At 46.4% G+C, this 18,834-nt stretch overlaps 1 protein-coding gene across 2 annotated transcripts in view; it reads left to right on the top strand.

The window, feature by feature from the left end:
* The window catches only part of March3 (membrane associated ring-CH-type finger 3), a 159,041-nt gene that overhangs the window by 121,179 nt on the left and 19,028 nt on the right, over positions 1 to 18,834 (top strand). For both annotated transcript variants that reach the window (XM_021150521.2, XM_021150520.2), the window contains exon 4: positions 16,135 to 16,344. In XM_021150521.2, coding sequence (XP_021006180.1) covers positions 16,135 to 16,344 — 210 coding nt within the window. The remainder of the gene's footprint in view (positions 1 to 16,134; positions 16,345 to 18,834) is intronic.

Raw genomic sequence — 18,834 nt, 5'->3', positions numbered from 1 at the left:
TATATATATTGGATATTAGTCCCTTATCTGATTTAGGATAGGTAATGATCCTTTCCCAATCTGTTGGTGGTTTTTTTGTCTTATTGATGGTGTCTTTTGCGTTTGTTGACTTCTTATGACATCTTCAAGTGACAGGAAAGATCTTGCTCTTGGTGGTCTCTTCCCTAAGGGCACTTATGCCAATTATGAGAGTTCTAGCCTCATGACCCAGTCCCCTCCCAAAGGCTCCACCTCTAAACACCACCAACCTGGCTGTTTGCTGATCCTTCTCCCTTTGCTCATCAGCACATGCATGTGCACAGGCAGAGCCCACAGCTTCCTTACCAATCACCAGGTTTTCCACAGAAATGAGGGTTGAAGATATAGTCGTTGGTAGAGCAGGGCCTGGCAGGTAAGGCCCTAGGTTCATCCCTGACACAGAGGAGGGAAGGAAGGAGGGAAAGAAAGAGCGATGAAAAACATTGTTAATGAAGCCTGGTTTCCTATTGATACTCAGTTTGTCTTTTAAATCCAAAACTGGTTGTCAAGAGGGAAGAATGTATAGATGGAACTCCGAAGCCTTTTAGGGAAGTGGAGCTAATTCAGTATGACAGTATCATGGTGAACATATGTCCTTACATACTTGCCAAACACAAAGAACGTTTAACACCAAGAGCAAACTCTGGGGTCACCTATGGACTTTGAGGAACAGTGGCGTGTCAGTGTAGGCTGATTGATGGACCCGTGTGCTGTTCTGTTCAGGAATGTTGATGATGGCAGGCATTAGTTCCTTTTCTCATTTCTGCGACAGAAGCAACTTAAGGTTTACAGTTCATTAGGGCAGAGAAGGTCTACTAGCAGGGCCAGCTCCTGTCCAGTGCAGAAGGGGCATAAGGCCGTTTGCTCTCCTCATGGCTGACCAAGAATTAGACCACACAAGCTGGAACTGGGGTCAGGCCTGCCTCCCCTTGAGCTGGGCCCCTCCTCCTAAAGTTCCACAAGCTCCCAAAACAGTGCTACTAGTGAGGCACCAGGTATTCAGACATGTAAGGGGTGCGTGTTGCCGCGGATATTAGGAGTGGGAACAGTGGCATGTGGGGATTCTGGGGTTCCTATTCTACTTCTCTATGAAGTAGAGGCTGCTCTAAAATATAGTGTATTTTTAAAAAGAAAAAAAAAATCCCTGGGCCAGCAGCATGGCTCAATGGGTAAAAGCCCTTGTACAAAAGCCTGATAACCTGCCTTCAGTCCCAGGACCCACACAAAGGTGGAAGGAACTGTCTCCAAAAGTCATCCTCTCACCTCCACACCTGTTGTGGCACACATGCCACACACTCACAAATAACAGTTGTTATTATTATTATTCCCAAAATGTACCAGATTGAGTGCTGGGATAACCGAGTGGCATTTCGCCCTGTCTCTTACACTCTAGTCTAATTGAGAAATAGATGTTAGCTCTACCAACCCATGCAAGAGGTAGAAATGGTTGTTCTTCATTTGCAAAAGGCTTTGCCTATCCCTTCCTCTCTCCTTTCACCCAGTTACTCTTTCTCCACACTTGAGTCTCCCTTCCACTGAATCATTACGTCACTGGTTTCCTCTGAGACAACTTCCAAAGGAGAGATGCATTAGAAAGCCAGGAAACTCAACAGTGTGCAGAGCCTTGCCTGTCCTTCTGTGCCTGGTGGTGGCCAACCACAGTGAGGTTGAGTTCTCCAAGGATGCTCAATGGGATAACTTGCTTTGTCAAACTTTGTTTCGCAACCCTTGAAAAATAACCCTGAATCTCCCCTGGAATTACTTGTGTAATCGTCTCAGTCTCTGCTTCCTGTTCTTGACAGACACAGCTGGTCTGGGGAAAGATAAGAGCAGCCCCTTGCCAGGCCTCTGGGTCCTCAGCTGTACCTTCCCTCCTGTTATTCACCATGCATGCATTTCTACACTTGCCTTCTCTGCTGCACAGCTGCCCTTGCTCCAAAAGCAGGGAAGCTTGGGAGCTTGTTGGGATAGCCCTGGCCCATCGTCACCGAGTTAGAGGGTCAGATTGCTCTGCTGGCACGTGAGAAAAACACAAGGCGTGTTGTGTGTGAATAACACAAATAACACAAAAGACAGGGAAATGTGTTTAAGCTTTTTCCTTCCTTTCTGAATTCCGAAAGATTAAGTTTGCTTTTATGCTGTGCCACTTGGGAGGGTGTATAAACCTGTATGACCCTGTGAAGACGCCCATCAGATTGAGAAACAGTGTTTCCCACTCTGTCGGGACTTTACCTTCAGGGATGATAGTAGAAACTGGAAGATGGAAAGAAACAGTGTTGAGATTCAAATCTTGCAGGACCCGGAAGGGAAAGGCTGAGATCATTCATACGAGACCCTAGCAGTGACATCAGTCAGGAAAGGTGTAAGATGGAATGTACAGACGCTTGCTAACTAGCCTGCCTGCCTCTCTCCAAAGGCTTGCAAAGATGGCTCCATTATGTTCCTAATTATGTGGCTTTAGCATCCAACCCCAGAAGTCACTCATTTGTCACCAGTCATTTCCAGATCTGTAAGATATATCTGGTGTTCATCTGAACACAGCCCTATCAGGTGAAGGGTGATAAGGGAACAGGACACACCTGCAAGGCTCATCTTGCAAGATGGAGGTTTCTATGAGGAAACCTATAGGAGGGGGCTTCAGGTGTTTTTAAACACAGCATTTTTCCAGTCTCCATTTTTTTTTGAACAGCTTTGCACATTGAAGTAGAATCCACATGTCATGAAACCCCACATTTAAATCATACCAACTCAGTGGCATTCAGTGTAACCAAAGAGCTGAATAACCATCTCCGCAGCCAATATTAGAATGTTTCCACTGCGCCCCAGAGAGACATCACACAGCTCATCCGCCCCACAACCTCCAGCCCATGGCTCTCGCTCGCCCTTTGAGATTGGCCTCCTTGACTTGGCACAGGATTTGCAAGATCCAGCTTTGAATTCACAGGAACAGGATTGTGAGCCTCCTGGCTGTGGGTGCTCTTCACTTCTTGATTGCTTGTGTTCACGGTGACCTGCCAGTTACCTCCTGCCGTTGCCTGGGCTGCCGCTCTGAGCATTGAACCTCTCCTACTCCTAGGCACAGCCACCTCCCCTTCAGCAGCTGGAAACTGGTTCAGGGCTGGTAGTGGGTTTTCCCTCTGGAAAGCTGACTCTCTCCCTATCATGGTAAGATGTTGAAACCTTGCTCATATTGTCTCTCATTTCATGAAAATCATGTATACGCTGACTTTTTAATATTGTTAGAGTCCTTGCCATTCTTCCTCGGCAAGCTCCTTCCCTAAGTCCATTCCTTCAGTGTACTTGCTGTCTCGTTCTACTGCCTCATCTCTCACAGAGTTCGTTTCTAAAATCTCACATTTTATGCCTTTCTTTGATCTTTGAATTTTTTTACAGGGTGGGCAGTGCTCAGGGTCTAGAGAGAAATCTTACTCTCAGCCAGCCAAGCCTATCACCCATCTCCAACTCAGCAAACCCCGGAGAATCATGCTGGACCATCACCAAGGACGACTTAAGAAAATGTGGGGAGATATTTTAGAAAATGCTTCTTACCTTGTCCTGTGTCTCTGGGATATTTTGAGAATCTGGTTAAAAAAAAAAAAAGTTTATGTTCAAAACCAAGTTCAAAGGGATGGTGGGTTTTGTCAAGCTCTTTGTTTGACCACAAGTCAAAGTGCCGCCCGCCATCTAGAAAGTTGTGTAAACTGAAAAGGAACAGAGACGTCTTTTTCCAGAAGTGGGTCCAGCAGGTATAATGAAATATCTGCAGTCTGGATACAGAGAAAAGTTCCCCACATCTCATAGCAGCTTCCTTCCATACAAGGAGGCCCCGTGATGTCATGTGAACCACAGCAGTGGGTGAATTGCTGTCTTAGGCAAGAGTCCACCATGCAGTTTTGCACATGCACAGGGTCTGGGTTGGTGATTAATTTGGCTTCTTCTATGGTTAACTTGGCTCTGCCATAAAGACACATGTCTCAAGACTACTGAAGCTCAAAATGTGTATGTGTGTCACCCAGCTGGAGTAGATGTTTCCCACAGACAGCAGCTACTCATCCAGCCAGGGTCCTCCACGCCCCTCCTGCACATGTTAGTCCCTGAAGTCATGACTCATATTATCCTTGAGTTCTCAGCCTTACCACTTAAAAAAAAACCTTCTCTGGGGGCTGAAAGATGACTCAACGGTTAAAAGCTCTGCTCTTAACAGAGGCCGTGAGTTCAGTCCCCAGTACCCATGTGGGACACTGAAGAGTAACCTGTAACTCTAGTTCCAGCAAATCCAATACCCTTTTCTGGCCTCTGCAGTCATCCATATACACATGGCACACACACACACACCATACCACAGCATACCACACAATCTTAAAAAAGAATGTCTTCCCTGGGGCACCTCTAACTAGCAAAGCAATCTATGGTCATTGAACATAATAAGGTAATGCCACCAAAATAACGAGCACTACCTTTCCCTCTGTGACAGAGTGCCACATAGTCACCTGCTCTGATCATCTACCCCAAACCCCATGAGAGATAAGCAGAGAGTCCAGGGAAGCAGGAAGAATGGGTGGCTAGGCATCGAGTGAGAGGCTCTTCAGTGAGGTGCCTAACAAGGAACATGTCTGAACCCTTGAAAGCATTAGCCACTTATATGGTGCAGGTGGAGATGTACAGCATCATCCAAACTGCTCCTGCAGTAAGGGCTGCCTATGAAAGTGATGCACAGAGTTATCCAGCAACATTAGGAGTCATCAGCACTGGCACAGCTCGTGGGTTTAAGCATTGTCTCAAGTAGAGCCTCAAGAAGATTCTAGCCCTCTGTGTACTAGGGTATGCCTACTGTCAGCGAGGCCAGCCAGTCTGTATCCTGCATGTATATCTAGCAAGACCTGTTTTACTGTATTGGATGGGAAGATTCTGTGCTACTGTGTTTACGTGTGTGTGTGTGTGTGTGTGTGTGTGTGTGTGTGTGTGTGTGTGTGTGTGTNCAGATGCCCGGCCTCAGTCTCCATGGGATGGATGGAGATGTCCCAGGTTAACTCCTTCTTGTTCCTTCATATGCAACACCCTTTGTCATCTGTCCCTGTAGTGTGTGTGTGTGTGTTTGTGTGTGTGTGTGTCCTGTTCATCTTAATTCTACCTAGAGATAATCCCTGTTTTGCAAGGATTTGTTTGTTTTCTCAGCCAATATCTATTGAGTGCAACTTAAGGATTCTAGAAAATAGGACTAGAGACATAGACAGGCCAGGTGCAAGCAATATTCTAAGAAGGCTTACCTGCTAGGACAGAAGGATTTTTTAAATGCATACAAACATCATTTCTGACAGTGAGACAAGTCATAAAGGAACAAAACAAGTGCTGTGAGACAAAAGGTGGAGGTGTAGATCTGGGATGTCCTGTGAAGAAGGAGCTGCAAGTGACAGTCCAGCCATGAGAGAGAAAGAAGCAGGGAGAGAGGAGCTCCAGGCAGAAGGAACAAGCACTTAAAGGACCCAAGGCAGAAGTGAGGAGAAAAGAGCTAGATGAAAGATGCTTAAACTTCTTCATAGACCCTTTGGCTGTCTGTAAGAGCCTTGTATTTTTAACTGCATAGCACTAATTACATAAGGATGTGAAGGAAATAGATTACATTAAAATGTAGTTATCAAAATATTTAAAAGGCAGTGGTGCCGTGAAAGGCAAATTCTTCTTTATTAACGCGTTGTGTGGAAGACCAAGTAATTATCTCTGAAATAGCAATATTTCAGACTACCTGCAACCGTTGTGATGTGATATGAAATATCTATGGCTCTGGGGATGACAAGTACTGCTAATGACATTGAGATTGTCTGCATGACTGAGTGGGAGGCTCAACTGCAGTTAAGGGTCTGAAACCAAAGGTGAGATTTTTTTCCCCCATCCAAAACCATAGATCCTGTGAACGTACCATTGACCCCTTGGGTCTGTGTATGTAAAAACCCAAATCATGCAAGAGTCTTTGGAGAATGTGGAGTTTGAAGCAAGAAAAGTGGTGCAATCTCACCACTGTATGGAAACTGGCTTCCAGAACATCAGGAATGGAAGAGTATAAAAGATGGCTGAGTAGCTCAGAAAATAAAAAGGGAACTTGCAAAAAAAAAGTAATAAATGGCATTGGAAGCCAGGCGTAATGGCATCTGCCATCAGTCTCTGCACTTAGGAGGCTAAAGCCAACTATCCCAAGGGTGAGACCAGCTTGAGTCAGCAGTGAGACCCTACTGGGGTCAGGGGAGGAAGCAATGGCATTAGAGAGACAGAACAATCCAGGAGATAGGACTTGCTCATAGATTGACTATGGGGCTGGAGGACAGGAAGAAATGGGAGGTGACACTAGGCCCACTGACACTGGTGCTGCTGCATGCTGGTATGACCCAATCTGGACGGGCCATAGGTTCACTGGAGTGATGGAGGTCCATTATTCCATTATCTGCCTTGTGAGATTTGAGCTGCATATTCCACACAGTAAGCTACCATGCACACAAGTCCAGGGGCCATAGAGGGCCAGCCTGAGGAGTGATGTACATGCTCCTTAGTTGATCCTGATGTTTTCAGTTCAAGTGGGAACCTGCAAGTTCTCCATCGTCTTTGTGTCAGGGAGGGAGGGCCTTTTATCACCCCTGCAAAAGCTGAACCTTCTACTCCCTCTAAGGGAGACTCCCTAGGAGGAAAGGCACTTGATAAAGGTCATGGTGTCAGAGAAACCTACATGGAGACAAATGGACAGCTTATCCACTGCCTCCTCAATGCTATCCATGCAGGAAAGAATGAAAAACGAGGATTAAGATTCCAGGGAGAGCAAAAGCAAGAGGTGCTAAGAGAGTGGAGGCCAGAGGCTTACATACTAGCTTCTCCATCATCTGACCTTGAACAGGCAGCTCGACTGCCTGAGGCTTAACTTTCTATCTGGAACAGGAGTGATGGCACCAACCGGCATTATTACACTCAGGAAGATGTTCAAACAGGCGCATGAGAAACACTCAGTGCACAGTTCTGGCTAAACTAGAGCTGTTTAATTTTTCAATGTATATTTGCTATTGTGGATTTCTTAATTATTTCAAGGTAGTGTCTTCAAGAGAGAGAGAGAGAGAAATTATAACCAAATGAATACAAAGGACCTTGAATAATTTTGCTGGGTTTCTCATGCTATCTCATGACCTTTTGAGAAAAGAAAGCATTCCATGGTCATTTTCATCTTAGAAAAAAGCTTAAATATAAACTACAGGTTTTTCATCTTACAGTAACAACGAAAGTAACTGTGTCAGAATCAAGTGAGATTTTCTATATATGGCTGTCTTTAATCTAGACTAAAAGCAGTGAACTTGATGACTTGGTGTTTGCACACAACAAAACACTTTCTTTCCCGTCAACTTAATTAGTCTAACTAATACCATAGGATCAGCCCTGGTCAGGGCAGCTGATCTAAGATGTCTCAGTTCTGCTTCTAGGTCAAGCCATGTGTGAACAAAAAAGAACAAAGTCTCTGGGGCCAGAGAGATGGCTCAGTGGTTCAGAACGCCTCGCTCTTTCAGAGGACCCAGGATGCAGTTTCTAGCATCTACACAATGGCTTACAACCATCCATAACTTCAGTTCCAGGGAATCCACCCTCTCACTCTGTAGGCACCAGGTACACTCATGAGTGTATACATACATGCAGGCAAAGACTCACCCACATAAACTAAAAAGGAGCTTTTTTGTTTTGGTTTGGGGGAGGGGGTCTAAGACAGCACTTTTTCTATATACAAGCTGTACTACATGTACTCAGCAGTTTGCATTTGTGTGTGTGTGTGCACATGTGTGTGTGTGTGTGTGTGTGTGTATACTCATGCACACGCACATATAGGCCAGAAGTGAACACCAGGTGCCTTCCTCTATTGCTGTCTCCACCATGCTTGTTCAGAAGGGTCTCTTCACAGCTGTGCAGATGTGACTTCTGAGCTGAGTACTCTGTGTTGAATAACCAATCCAGAGCTCGTGTCTAGAAGAGGCGAATTCTCCTTCTCTTTATGTAGTTACAGCATTATTCTAGCAATACCCTAGGGTTTTTTCTTTTTTCTTTAAAAAAAAATTTGAAAATAGATTTTCTTCACACAATAGATTCTGATTAACCTGGAGCTCGCTGACTGCCTTGACAGTCTACCCAGAAAGCCCTGGGATCCTCCTGTCTCTGCCTCACGTCCTTCCCTTCCCCGTCAAGCTTCAGGGTAACAGGAACACAAGCCATGCCCAGCACTGGGGATCCCAAGTCAGGTGCTCATGCTTGCATAGCAGGTATTTGGCCTACTGAGCCCTATAAGCATTTTCAGTGAGCTAAGAGTTAAGTGATTTGTAGTTAACCATTCAAGAACATGGGTGAAGTCTGTTCTCTGAAGGGGAAGCTAGTGAGAGACACAAGCAGAACAGCGGGGTGGGATGAGATCTGACCCTGTATTTCCCAGCAGGGTGGATTTTATTAGAACTGCTGGGGAATTGGGAATAAAGAGTGTGTTTGGTATTTCTAGATGACAATAACTATTGTTTCTGACTGGGCTGTATGGTGGCAGAAAGGGACTGGGAAGGTATTGTCTCCAGGCAGGGCCTAATAGGGACCCAGACTGACCTGGTAGCAATGACGGTGGAATGAAATACACAGACTATAGATGTCAATTTGAGATATTATTAGCAGGACTTCCGCAAGAGCTACCAGATCAGGGTAAGACACAGAAAGGAAACAGGGCTCTTAAGTGAGTTCGATAGCAGACTTGTCATTTACTGATAGAGATTTGGAAATAAAAGCTTGGGCTGGTCCTGTTAGACGGATGACATTTGAGTTGTCTGTTAGTCATCTCACTGGTGATGTGGAGTGGGCTGTTGGATGTGTACGGCTAAAGCTTTGGAAGGAGGCCAAGACTTGAGCAATCATCTGATAAGTTCTGACTTCCAGCCTAGCTGCATGGATATCCACAGTGAGCATCTCCTTGGCTTCCCTAGAGTCAGGCTTTCCCTCTGCCCAGCTCCAGCTGACCAGGAATCTCATGCATGGACAGCCTGGGGATTCAGGGACTCAAGCACTGGTAGCAGTGTGTGGTCCTGTTGTCTGCTTTGTTTCAGGCAAGGGGAAAAGCATGGTTTCCAGGTTTTATCTCCAGTTTTTAAACATGCAAAGGGTCTGCCGCCCCCTTTCATCACACTGCCCCTCCATGTCCCAGCTCGACAGACAAATGGAGACAGTTCAGCCTGATGTGTGCACTGCTAAAGTAAGGCTCCCAAGGGCCAAGTGAACGGGGCACATTCAGACAAGAGCCAGAGTGAGTGCACACTGAAACCTTGCCTTCTCTGCCACAATTCCAGCTCCAGAAACTGGTGCGTGTCCTCCTCCGAGTTTCTTTCATTCTCATGATGGCTTCCAATTAAGGAGATTTGTGGGAGGGATATAATGGATGGAAACTATTGGTCACCAAAATGTGATCTGGTTCTAGTGCAAGCTCACCTACAAAGCGTGCTTCCTAGCTTGGGGACTTAACCTTGGCAACTCAAGGCAGAGTCTACCATGCCCTCATACCCACCCTCCAGTGAAGGACTGTGATGGCCAGACTTATGTCAACTGACACATAGCCTAGAGCTATCTGAAAGGAGGGACCCTTGATTGAGAAAAATGCCTCCATAAGATCCACCTGTGAGGCATTTTCTTAATTAGTGATTAGGGCCCAGACCGTTGTGGGTAGTGCCACTCCTGGGCTGGTGGTCCTGGATTCTGTAAGAAAGCAGGTTGAGCAAAGTAATAAGGGGCACCCTTCTGTGACCTCTGCATCAGCCCCTGCCTCCAGGTCCCTGACCTGCTTGAGTTCCTGTCCTGACTTCCTTCAGTGATGAACAGCAATGCGGAAGTGTAAGCCAGATAAGCACTCTCTCCCCAACCTGCCTTTTGGTCATGCTGTTTCGTGGCAGCAATAGAAGCCCTAACTAAGACAGGGACTTAACATAGTGACAGTGTAAAACCATCTTAGAGGTTCGTCCCAGCCAGTGAGTGAGACCATGTCACTGGTAGTCAGATGCTGTGCTAACTCCTAGAGTGTCTCAGGCCCTACTCTGCCCATTACAGTTGGGTTTCTCCTTGGTCTGTTTGTTGGATGAACTTATTCCAAAAATAGACCAGCACCATGGCTCAGGAACAAGTTAGTGATTAAAACGAGACTTCCATAGACAAGTGGGCAGCTTAGCTCACTGCTGGCTATTTCAACACAAAGATTTTGTCTGCTTTGGGGGTTTTTTTTTTGGTTTTTTTTTTTTTTTTTTTTTTTTTTTTTTTTTGCTTGTTTGGGCTTTTTGAGACAAGATCTCCCCGGGTAGTCCCTGCTGACTGCTGCCTCCCAAATGCAGGGATTAGACATGAGCCATCACACCTGCATGCCTTGATTTTTTTTTTTTTTGTGGCATCAGAGAAAACAAAGCAGGAAGAAGGCCAGCCAGCTGAAAGAAGCCATACAGATTAGTATCCTCCAGCATTGACCTTGGCCTTCAAATGCAACTAACCACCAACCAAGTGTTAGCTGAGGAGTAAGATTAAACTGTTCAGCACTGGCCTTTTAGCTGCAAACGCTGTCCACAGTGGCATGGTGGTGTCTCTCACCAGGGCAAGCCCCATGAGCAGATATTGTTTGTGCTGATAAGAACTGTTAAGGTATGAGCCTCCGCCTCTATTCTCTCCCCTCTGTTTTTTGCTAAGGATGAGAAAGGATATGATAGAATGGTTATGAGCACACTCACTAGAACGAGACTCCCTCAGACAAAAGCCAGGGCCACTCTTGTACAGCTTACCTTCTACAAAAATTATGCTATGAATTATCATGTGTCACATTTCAGATAATGCTGTGCAGATATAGTAAGGGCCAGGAGACAAGCTGTTATCATTGGTTCAGGTTGTGAACCGTGTGTGCAGCACTGCACATGTGGATGAAGCTCAGCGGGAAAATCAAGGCTGCTCACACCTTCCCTGATGCTCGCTGCATACTTAGGGCATGAGACACCACTACAGAATGACTGCCTTGCTCAGTGTAGAGTCAATGTAACTGACAGAGAAGCAGAAGCCGTACAAGAACCAGAAAAACAAAGGCACTGTAACTGAGATCAGCCTTTTGCCTGTTATGAATTAGGCCCAATGTGCATGATAATGTTGCTGAGATTAAACACCCAGAAATTGGACCTTATTCTGGTTAGATAAAAGAATTAACATCGATCAAAGCAGCAGCCCAGGAAATTTTGTAGAATTACCATGCTAACATCCTGGGCAGCCAACCATTCAGCAACGTGATATACATCCCCTAAACCCCAGCTTTGCACGCCACAGAGTTAGCATGACTTATCACGTCTTGCCTACGTTTAAAAAAAAAAATTAGCATACACTTGTACTCTCACACGGTTATCATTTGATATAAAATACAAGTGTTAATATAGACAGCAAGGAACAGAAAGCGGAGGCTGGTTTGAATTCCACTCTACCACTCACTTGCTAGCTATCCTTGGGTAGGTTATGAAACTCCCTGCTCCCCTGTGTCAGTATCTGTGAAGTGGGGACTACTGCAGGCTGTATTTCACACCAGTGTTCAAAGGTAAGTGCTTGTACTGTGGTGCTGTGGACCAGCCAGACACCCACTCACCCCACCCCCACCCCGGTCTGCTACTCTAAAGTCTCCCCTCTCTCCCCTCCCACTCCCCCCTCTGTTTCTCTCTGTGTCTCTGTCTCTGTCTTTCTCTCCCTCTCTCCCTTTTCCTCTCCTCTCCCTTTTCTTGCTAATGAGTTTGTGTATATGTATGTTCTATACAAAGCATGTGTAGATATAGCTATGTGGTCCATGTTCATTTCTGAAAAACAGAATATATTTCATAAAATCTTAAAACCAGTTCTAATCTCATAATTCTGTGCCAGAAATAACTACTGCTTTGTCAAGTATCCTGCTAGTCTTTGTCCATGTGATACACCATGTGTTAGTAAGTTTAAGTTTCTATGTCTGCATAAATATATCTACATTCATAGGATCAGAGTATATATTCTAACCAGAGGACGTTTTACTACTCAGCAGTATACCATGTTTATAAACAAAAGCTGCATCATCACTTGGGATTACTATTTTAAGTAAATTCTGGAATTTATCTTATATTGTTAGAAGTTTAAGCTGATGAAATACTCTGTTAGAAACTCTGCTGGACTGAAGACCTCCGTGTTGGTTTATATAGGTGTTTGCCCATGTTTTTCCCAACAGCAGATTACTGTGTCTCTTCCTGTTCAGAGAGGCCAGGGGCACATGGGGTTCAAAGGAAACTTATTCTTCACTTAGCGGCACTAAAAACACTTCATTAACATATAATAGAAAAGTAAGCAGGGCCTTCCCAAAATGGTGCTAATAAAGTACAACTGGAGACATACAACATGGGCTAGACATTTCTCAGGGATACAGAAGATCAGAGAACAATTAGACTGCAAGCCATGGGGACCAGGGCGTCAAAGTATCCACGGTTTTCACTTTTATGGACGAAGAGGGGTAGTGATGCATGAACCCAGGGCCTTGTGCATGCTCTGCATTCACTGTGCCACCGAGCTACTTCCTAAGCCCCTCTCTGTTTGCTTTGCTAGATAAATATGGGGCTGGGGAGATAGTTCCGTGGTTAAAGCACTTGCCGTGTGTACCGATGAGGACCAGAGAACTTGTTAAAGCCAGATCCAGCAGTACCTGTCTGTTATCCCACCCCCAGCCCTGGCATACTCCAGGAAGATGGGAATCAGAGACAGGAAAATGCCAGCAGCTCGTGCACTAGCTAGCCTTGTGTACTCACCAGTGTAATCTAAGAAGCCCTGTCCCAAATAAGGTGAAAATAGAGGACCAACACCCACAACTGCCCTCTGACCTCTACGCATGCACCGTGGTGTGTACACACCTACACTCACACACACAAAGATATATTAAATAAATAAATAGAAATCTTACATATGTTTACCAAGTAAATGCTGGTTCATAAGTATTTCCTGTCATAGCTAGAGCATCCCCTGCACAGGACATTGTCAGAGGCCACATTGATAAGTAAAAGAAGGTAGTGTTAATAAAATAGGTCCAGCGAGGTGTAGTGGCTCACCCCTTTATTCCTGACATCTGGGAAGCAGAGGCTGGTAGATCTCTGTGATGAACTAGAGGCCAGCTTGATCTACATAGCAAGTTCTAGACCTGCCAGAGATGCATAGACCCTATCTTTAGGTAAATAAAAACATGTCCACAATTCCCCAGTAAAGGGAAGGGAAGTTGTGGTCAAGGAAGCAAACCAGAGTCTACACACGTGTAGCATGTTTCCCGAGAGCCCTGTTCCTGTAAACGTATGTGCAGAGGTGCGTGCATGGACTTCCTGTCTGCTTCCAGAGAAAACCCAACTCTAAAGGGACTGCTGGGCTAGATCTTACGTACTGTTGTTTTAGGAACCTAAGTAATGCCTTGCTATTTACATTTTCAAATATTTTTACTATAACCTATCTGGATGACAGTGGGGAGAGCCTGACCAGCCACCTCCTCATTTTGGCCTCTGTGTCACTTGGTGCAATCATCTAACCTTTCAGAGTCTGTACAATTGAGATAATGATGACCTATTTCTATCCTCCACTTCTTAGGGGTTGTGCCAGTATTTAGGCAAGAAAATGTTAGTTAATGAGAGCTCTCTGAAGCTTCTGAAGTGTGGGAGGTGACATGCCAGCACACGGCAGGGTTAATGGATTTGCACTTGATCACTTGGGTATCTGTGTTAAATATTCATAATGTGGGATTCATATCCACAAACAAGTGGACTCCGCCTTGTCTGTGTCCTCAAATTTATTCATGCCCACTTTGGGGCTGAGATTGACTTCTTCAGCATCTCAGCCCAGTTTTCAAGAGGGTTATCACTAGAAGCTGATGTGCTGGGATCCGGGCAAACACGAAGAAGGACCCCTCCCACAGACACTGTTCTATGCCTTATCTCCCTACCCCTTCGACTTATTCTTGAGACTTCTGCCAGTCACGCCCCCGCTTACCTGCCACCTGTGTGGCAGTTGTGCTTTGCCTCTGTCCTCACATATGACCCTGTCTTTTTTCTTTGGTCATTCCCATGTGCCGGTGTCAGCCCATGGCAGGATGCAGGAATTGCTGCACTAGCCAGTTGGGTTCTCCCCTCGGCATCCTGCAGGGCTCCTGTCTGGTGCCATCAAAGGCAGCACTGGGCTTGTGCTGACAGACAATGCAGGAACTTGTTTGTTGGGGAGAACAGTATGGAAGACAGAGTCCACAATGTCAGTGCACCTACCCCATCAGTGTCCTACAGTACCTCCCTCTCAGGGCTTGTTGGCCTCTTCTGTCACTACATGGGACAGCTGCTAGAAACGGAAGCTAGAAATGATCATTTGGTTGGGTTGTGCTTCAAGGAAAGCCACCAGGCTCCAGCTGTGTATGCTGACACCAATATGTAAATGCAGAATTGCATTGTAACCCACTGCAGGCTGCAGGCTGTGCTGGGGCATGCACTTCCCCATCTAATGCAGTTACCGAGTGCAAGGACAGCAGCCCAAACTCCCTTCATAGTCTCACAAGAAATTCTCATCCCTGGCCTTTCTGCAGGTCAGAGGTGATCCTGAGTGAGGACACTAGGGGTCTGAAAAGCCAACCCAGGGACATTCCAAAGTTTGTGGAGTTGTGCCAGTGTCATTTTGTGCTAAGAGTCACCAAGACTGTCCTTGGATTCAGTGATTCACTAGGGCTCACAGGACTGGGAAAAGCTGTCACACTTGAAGTGTGACATTACAGCAGAGGGATCCAGATTAAAAGGAGAAGCAGGACAAGGCACCTGGGAAACAGTCCAAACTACCAGATGTCCTTTCCCAGTGATGTCACCTGGATGTACTTAACATTTTTTTGACACACTCTCATATATAGCAGAAAATAGCTTTGAACTCATAATCCTCTGCCTCTTCTTCTTGGGACCTGGAACAATGGACATAGTCACCACACCTAGCTAGTTACACTTTAATGTTTAGCAGTAACTTATATAAATATCTGTAAAATATTGTCTATAGAGGAAGCTCACCTGAGCCTAGAATCACTGGGGTCAACCATACAGGTATAGGCTACCTGTGTAACTGACCTCCGCCACTTAGATCCCTCGGGACAAATATAGGCATGAAATATGTATCACATTATTGGCATAAACTGTCTGGTTATGTGCCCTAAGGCCTCAGGCATACAAAATGCTTATCAGACAGACGATTATAAGGATTTAGATGTCTTTTCTTAAGAGCCAATCCAAAGCCAGTCCTGCAAACAGACTTTCTTAAGGATTTGCAAGATTTCCGCACCCAGGCCTGCTGAGCTAACCCCACCCTGCCCATATTCCTAGAGTCAATCCACAGGAAAGCCGAGCCTCATGAGCACAGGTCTCAGACCTGAGCTGTTACCTTCTGTAGTGCTCAGCTCCCCATCCCTACAAGGAAATACCTGAGGCAGTTAACTAATAAGGAGAAAAGTTTTATTCACATTCATGTTTCTGAAGATATTAGGCCAAGGATGGCAGCCATAATGGTTTGGTCCTCTGATTAGGGCAGCATAGGGTCAGAGCATGTGTCAAAACAGGTGGTATCATCCTAAGGAGGCAAAGGATTTAAACCCACATCCCATGATATCCTTTGAGGCCCTGATTCTGGTAACCTTTGTAGCTGCCTCCCTTTTTGGCACTACCTCCCAGGGAGCCACAGTACCTAATCTCACCATCCCAGGACCAAGCCTTCACATAGGAAAATCCAGGGAACCACTCATACAGAACACAGCAGAGTAACATTTCATCTACCCTCACAGGATCATTATCATTCCTAACGGTCACCATTGAACTCTTCCCACAGAAAGCAGGCCGTCCTCGGCATGGACTTTACAGACCTGTGTAGTCAGTATTGTTCAAGGGGCAGAGAGAGGCCTGAAAATAAGCTTTCAGTGCTTCCCCATCATCTTAGGTGGGTCGAAAGCACCTTTGCCCAGATCCTGAAACCAAGGCAGCTTGAGACTAGTGTGTCCCCACCCCTCAGTGCCATCTCTCTCCTGACGTGCTTGTCTGTCTTTTTCCCCGGCAGTGGCTTAGAAACCCTGGCCCCCAGCATGAGAAGCGGACTCTGTTTGGAGACATGGTGTGCTTCTTGTTTATAACGCCCCTGGCTACCATCTCAGGCTGGCTGTGCCTGCGGGGGGCCGTGGATCACCTGCACTTTAGTAGCCGGCTGGAGGCCGTCGGACTCATTGCCCTCACTGTGGCACTCTTCACCATTTACCTCTTCTGGACACTAGTGAGTATGGCCCGAGGCTGGGGTGTGGGCGGCTGAGGCTGGCAGCGCTGTCACCATGGGCTCCTTCATGTCTGCAGCCCCTCTCACCTGCCCAATTGACAACAGACCTTCAAAGGCAGGCAGGGCACACGTATGTGGTTTGGAGGAGTTGGGGATTGGGGGTTTGCTGAGAACGGGGGTGAGAATGTACATACAAAAACACACTGCAAGGAAGAACACATCACATAAGGGAAACTCAGGTTCCCAGCCCTCACGAGTCCGAGTCCGACACACACCCTGTCCGTTCCTCCCCGGTGGACTGGGACTCCAGCTGATGTAAGGCATGGCGCTTGCTTTCCTGCTGCTTCTCGCTCTTGCTGGGCTCCTTCATGATAGGTTATGAATGAGTTTCACTGCAGCCTTTTGCACAGACCATGAATCCTGCCTGCTGGCTATTTCCTTCCTGCATCCTGACACCGCCCAAAGTCTTTGCTGGACATGGCTCTGCGCTCTGCCTGATCATTATTCCCTGAGTTGGAATATTGACTCTGCAGCGCATAAAAGCACTAATTTATCTAGTTGAGAAGACTTTAGCTGCCACTGAAGAAAAGCCATGTCCCAATAAGTGTTCCTGCTGAGTATGAGGAAGAATATTTAAGCATCCCCTTGACATGCATTGGACTTGGGGCAGTAAGTTGATTGCTGAGGCACCCATCGGGAGCACCCACAAAGGGCACCATTTGCTCCCTCTTTGTGCTCTCCAGTGGGAGCTGACAGGCTGAAGAAGAGGCTGCTTCAAGGATACCTCAGAGCCCAGCCTCCTGCTTCCTGGTGTGACTCTCCTATGTGGGCACAGTTATCATCTGGTCACATCATATTGTTATTCAGTAGTATTTCCCGTCAAAAGTGCACCCTTCCCACATCCCCTGGCACACTGTCAGCACCTCACACTGTTCCCAGCTCCCCCTCCCTCCCTCTTCCTCCCACTGCCAATCAGACCCTCTCTTCATTTCCTTCTTACTCGCTGTGAGCCCTTCCGGCTCTGGCCCTCCTCTCCCATAGTGATGTTCAGACAGTTGGGGGCGCATTTCAATCTCAGGAAGAAGGACATGACTTGAGCCATGAAGAAGCTGGGTGTGATCTGATGCCAAGAACTCATGAGACTTCTGGTTGATATGGGAATTCTAGTCCCAGCTAAGGAAACCCCACATCAAACTATTTGTCTCCTCGTTTAATGGTCCACACTTTAAAGTGTGTCCTGCTTCAATGTCAATCAAACAAGGAAACTAATCCCAAGCTTTCATTGTGATGAGAGGGTGTTAGAAATACGGCAGGAAGTAGGGCTGATGTGTAAGAGAACATAGTACAGTGGAGCTGAGTTCAAAGCCCCAACACCATATCAAGTGAGGTGTGGTTCTGTATGCCTGTGACCTCAGGGTTACAGGGGAGGCAGGCCAAGGCAGACCGCAAAAAAAGCTCGCTGGCCACTCAGCCTAGCTGCACAGATACACCTCTGCTTCAGCAAGAGATATTTTCTCAAGGCAATGACGCTTATGATAACCTAAGATTTCCTGTCTTGCTCTGGCCTCATGCTCATACACCACACACACAGATTAAGAGTCTACGTCTCTGCCGGGTGTGGTGATGCACGCCTTTAATCACAGCACTCGGGAGGCAGAGGCAGGCAGATTTCTGAGTTCGAGGCCAGCCTGATCTACAAAGTGAGCTCCAGGACAGCCAGGGCAATACAGAGAAACCCTGTCTCGAAAAACCAAAAAAAAGAAAAAAGAGTCTACGTCTCGCTCTGGCACCCACACACCTTGTAAGTCACTTCTCTGAGCCTTACCATAACCCACTCCCTCTGGTGGCATGACACTAAATTCAAGGAATACACAGTAAACAACTTTGGAAGGTAACAATTAAACACATGAGAGTTTGAGGGGGGGGTTGGTTGATTTTGTTTGTTTTACATCATAGTTAGGCCATTTGGGGTCTGGGATTTTTTTCATAGAACCATATCTATGATGAAAAGTGAAGGAAAGTGGACCCCCACATGTTAGGCCTCCAGAACCAGCTGAGGTCTCGCAAACAAGGTCTTCGAAGTGTACACCTGCCAGATAAGAAAGGAGGAGGGGTGGAGCACTGGGCAGAGAGGATGATGACTGCTTAGAGCAGAAGGCATGTGGCCTTGTTTCTTCTTGCATCTCAGATGAAAGGCAGGCTCTGGTAGGAAATGGGCCTTACATGGTAGGATGCCATAGAGCAGCTGCAAGGTGATACTGTGGAGCCAGCACCTGCCTTAGAATAAAACTCAGCTCCTAACAGCTATGTGTCTGCAAGGTGGTACTGTGGAGCCAGCACCTGTCTTAGAATAAACTCAGCTCCTAACAGCTATGTGTCTGCAAGGTGGTACTGTGGAGCCAGCACCTGCTTTAGAATAAAACTCAGCTCCTAACAGCTAACTACCTTTAAAGGACACTTAACCTTTCCTACACAGCCTCCTCACCCCAG

Source organism: Mus caroli, chromosome 18 (genome assembly GCF_900094665.2).
Source record: "Mus caroli chromosome 18, CAROLI_EIJ_v1.1, whole genome shotgun sequence".
Taxonomy (NCBI): Eukaryota; Metazoa; Chordata; class Mammalia; order Rodentia; family Muridae; genus Mus; species Mus caroli.
Note: the sequence above shows the minus strand (reverse complement) of the source record. Positions and strands in the feature narration are given on the sequence as shown.